Genomic DNA, 3,763 nt, shown 5'->3' with positions numbered 1-3,763 from the left:
TACTTCAAAGATACTGTATTATCAATTTAAATACAAAAAGCTACATTAAATATACAGAATAAGATTTCATACAAATCTTTCTTTGTGTGTGTGAGAGAGAACATGTCACTCGTTTGCTTTTCACTTGGTTAAGACATTTCTGGGCCATTTCCACCCAGCCATTTCCAATAGACTCTATAAACTTTTGAAGGGGGTGCTGGGAGGGAGGGGGGAGCTGGCCTTTTTCTGTTTGTTTTGTTTTTCTTTTGGTAGTGGAAAAATAACTGCCAAAGCAACTTATTATTTCTCTCAATAAATTAAAAAAAAATAAAAGAAAAAAATAACAAAACCACAGTCCCGGAAGGGTTGAGGACGAGAAGCCAATATTAAATGTTGGACATACCTTTCTTCAGTTCGTAGGGTGAGTCTTTGCAAAGGTCTACTTGGGACTGGCTCCTGATCATTTTAGTGTCTTTAGCCAGGCTCTCGGCTCTGCTGAGGACAGTCTGGTTTAATCCATTGAAGTGGGCCCCGGGGGCGGCGGCGGCGGGGCCGCCGGCGGGGTGCCCGTGCAGGGCCCCGAAGGAGCCGTAGTTCGTGTAACCGGGGTAGAAGGGCGCCGTGTAGTAGAGCGGCCGCGGCAGGACCGCCCCGTTGGGGAAGGGGCACTGCGCTGCCGGCGAGCGCGGCCGCGGCGGCGAACGCGACGGGCCGCCGCCGCCCAGCACAGCGGGGCCGGGGGGCGCCGCCTCGCCGCCAGCCTCCTTTGCCTTGTCCGCCGAGGTGGCGATCTCGGCCAGCGACCAGAGCTTGGGCTTGGCGAGGGCCGCCTGCTGCGGCGAGTGGATGACGGAGGCGCCGGTGGCGGCGGGCAGCAGCGGGTGCAGGTCGGCGGCGTGCAGCGGCCCGGCGGCGGCGGAGGGCGGGCGGTACGGCTGGGGCTCCTCGCCGCCCGCAGGCGGCAGCCCGCGGCCCGCCGGGCAAGGGCCCAGCGGGGAAGAGCCGGGCGCCTTGGGGGTAGCGTGCGGCCCGTCGAGCCGCTCCTCCGCCGGCTCTTTGCAATCCGAGTCGCTGAGGCCGCCCTCGGCCTCCCGGGGGCCGGGGGACTCCTGGAGGCGCTCGCAGCCTGGTACTGCCTTGGGATCCGCGGCTCCTGCAGGGGGGGAAAGGACAGAAAGGGTAGGGGGCAGCTCTTGGGCTCGCCCTGCGCCCCCAAAACCGCGCACCCACTTCGCCGCCCCAAACAGCCGCCAGGCCCGCAGCGCTGTCCTGCGGGTCCCCCCACCCCGGCTGCCAGGTCGGGGGGACAGGCCGAGCCCACTGCCTACCGGTGTCCGGCGTTCCGGGGTCTCCCTTCTCCTCCAGTTTCTGGGGCTCGTCCTCGTCGTTTTTCTCCAGGTCGATGTTCTCCTCTTCCTCCTCGTCCTCGCTGCGGTTCCGCGGCGTCCAAGTCATTTTATTCTCCTTTTTGAGCCGCCGTCGCGCGTTGGCGAACCAGGTGGAGACCTGGGTGAGGGTCATTTTGGTGATGATGGCCAGCATGATCTTCTCGCCCTTGGTGGGGTAGGGGTTTTTCCGGTGCTCGTTGAGCCAGGCCTTGAGGGTGGCCGTGGCGTCCCGCGTCGCGTTCTTGCGGTACGCGGGGTCCCCGTAGGGGTAGGAGCCGAGCGGCGCCGCGTACGGGTGGTACCCCAGGGAACCGGCCATGCCCGGCGTGTGGTCGTAGGGCGAGCCCTGGGGAGAGAGGGGAGAGCGGCCCCGCGGGGCGAGGTCAGGCGGCCGCGGGGCGGCAATGACACGGCAAGGGCAGCGCCAGGGCCTGCCTGCCGCCCCTGCCCGCGCCCCGCCGCCGGGCCCTGCCTGGCTTCTCCTCCAGCTCCTTCGTGGGAGAACAGGCGGAAGGGCCTGGGGGCTCGCCCCGGCCCCTGGCCGCTTGCAGCAATCCGGCGCTTCTCGCCCAAAGACAAGCGCGGAAAAGCAAGTGGGGACCCCGGCGAGGGGGGGGGGGCGGTCAACGGTGGGGGCACTCGTTCCTTCCCCCCCGGGCTGCGATCGCGGCGGGCAACCTGCCGGGCCCAGGCGGCCGGGCTGGGCCGCTCCTCTGCCAGACCAGGGGCGGGAGAAGGAAAAAAAATAGAGAAGGTAGAAAAAGAGAAAAAAAACCCCACAGACAACAGAAAGAATGAAAGACAGAAAAAAGAAACTGTGAAACTCTGCCTAGACCTTAAACAGCGAGGAGACACTGAGCAAAACTCCCCGGGTTTTTGGGGGATCTGCGGGGCACTGGCGGCGGCCGCGGCTCCACGGCGGGGATGCCCCGGGCCGGCCCCGCGGTGCCCCGCAGGCGCGCACGGCCGCGCAGCGCCCTGTCTTCCCTGCCTGCCCTTCCGTCCCCGCGCAGCGCCCGCGGAGCGGCTCGCGGCCATGGGATTAGGACTCTGCAATATTTAAACAGCCTAATTACCGCCGTGCAGGGGAAAGTTGCCGGGTTTATCGTCCGGATTTCTCCCATCGCCGGCCACTGCTGCCTTAATTCCCTTTTTCAACCGCAACTAGGTAGTTGTTGCGGAATTACTATTGCTGTTTTATTAAATTTCTTTTTTTTTTTTTTTTTGAGAGAACGAAATGGGTCCCCGCCTGCCCCAGTATCGTACCGCCCGGGCCGTGCCGGCGGCTCCCCCCGCGCCCGGCCCTGCCCGCCGCCAGCAACAGTGTGCGGCAGCACAGGGCGGCGATGCGGGAAAGTTGGGCGGCGAGGCGGGGAGCCGTGCTCCCTTTTGTCCCCGATATCTCAAAAATGAAATCGGAACAAAAAGCAGGACCGGAGGAAAGGGCGGTGGGGGGCAGGCACCCGCGGGAACCCGCCGTGCCCGGCGCGGTACCGGCGACCCGCGGCTGCTCTTACCACGTAGGAAGTGAAGGCGGCGGCGGCGGCGGCGGCCGGGTCGGTGCCGTACTGGAGGTGGGAGTTGTAACCCGGGGAAGGGGCGGTAAAGGCGGTAGATCCGGCATAAGGGGAAAAAGCGGAGCCCGAAGAAGATCTCCCAAGTTCATCGGTCCTGGGTCCGGAGATCACGCTGGTGCTGTATGCCGGGCACGAGTAGAGAGCCAAGGACGCTGAAGGCTGGTACAAGTAACCCTGAGGATACGACATGGCCAGGCGCGTACATACACCCGGGAGCCCAAGGCGCCGGGAGGGAGCGGCCGCGCTGCCGGGCTGGGGCCGCTGCGGCCGGGGCTTCGCGGGAGCCTCTCCGCCCTCGCCAGCTGGGCAGCGGCGGCACCTTGCTCTCTGCCGGGGCTGCTGCTCCGCGCTCGCCTGCAGCCTGGCACCGCTTCCTCCTTTTTCTCCCCCCCTCGCTTCCCCCTCTCTTTTTTTTTTTTTTTTTTTTTCCCTCGCACTCTCTCCCTCCCTGCACCGGGGGGCTTTTTTTTTCCCCCCTTCCTCCTCGCTCTCGCTTTCCGAAGGGTCCTGCCAAGATGCTAAGTTGGAAATCGCAGCTCCTGACGCCTTCTGCGCGGCCCGGCGAGGCTCCTCCTTCGCGGGGTGTTGTCAGTGGAAGGACTGGCAGGACCCCGCTGGGCTGCCGCGGCCGGGCCCAACCAGCGGGAGGGCTCCGCGCTTCCCTCGGCCCTCCCCAGCGCTCAGAGGCTCAAGTGCGCCGGCTCCTGGATTGCAGTCACCTCCGAGCCATTTAAGATCAGCTTCAACTTTCTGCATGTGCTAAATACCGTGCGGAGCCGCGCTGCGCCGGAATGCAAGCCAATCAATATATGAAAAAAA

The 3,763-nt window shown here is 64.1% G+C and overlaps 1 protein-coding gene across 2 annotated transcripts; it reads right to left on the bottom strand.

The window, feature by feature from the left end:
• Positions 1 to 244: 244 nt before the first annotated feature.
• Positions 245 to 3,527, bottom strand: IRX5 (iroquois homeobox 5). 2 transcript variants are annotated; one of them, XM_080351969.1, is made up of 3 exons: positions 2,885 to 3,527; positions 1,308 to 1,713; positions 245 to 1,132 (listed from the first exon to the last, which is right to left on the bottom strand). In XM_080351969.1, the coding sequence occupies exons 1-3, from the start codon at positions 3,131 to 3,133 to the stop codon at positions 366 to 368; spliced, it is 1,422 nt and encodes a 473-aa protein (XP_080208095.1). In that variant the 5' UTR covers positions 3,134 to 3,527; the 3' UTR covers positions 245 to 365. The 2 variants fall into 2 exon arrangements, with proteins under 2 accessions (XP_080208095.1, XP_080208094.1); XM_080351968.1 differs by having other exon boundaries at positions 245 to 1,129; positions 2,885 to 3,276.
• Positions 3,528 to 3,763: the final 236 nt, after the last annotated feature.

The sequence above is a fragment of the Nesoenas mayeri genome (assembly GCF_963082525.1).
Source record: "Nesoenas mayeri genome assembly, chromosome: 12".
Lineage (NCBI taxonomy): Eukaryota > Metazoa > Chordata > Aves > Columbiformes > Columbidae > Nesoenas > Nesoenas mayeri.
The sequence above is the reverse complement of the archived record's forward strand: the minus strand, read 5'-3'. Positions and strand labels throughout refer to the sequence as shown.

What these genes read in the sequence shown, in the direction of transcription:
- IRX5 (XM_080351969.1), bottom strand. Translation starts at nt 3,133, where the DNA reads ATGTCGTATCCTCAGGGTTACTTGTACCAGCCTTCAGCGTCCTTGGCT. An exon ending in CCGCCTTCACTTCCTACGTG is followed by an intron (nt 1,714 to 2,884) that starts GTAAGAGCAGCC and finishes CTCTCTCCCCAG; the next exon opens with GGCTCGCCCTACGACCACAC. An exon ending in CCCCGGAACGCCGGACACCG is followed by an intron (nt 1,133 to 1,307) that starts GTAGGCAGTGGG and finishes CCCCCCCTGCAG; the next exon opens with GAGCCGCGGATCCCAAGGCA.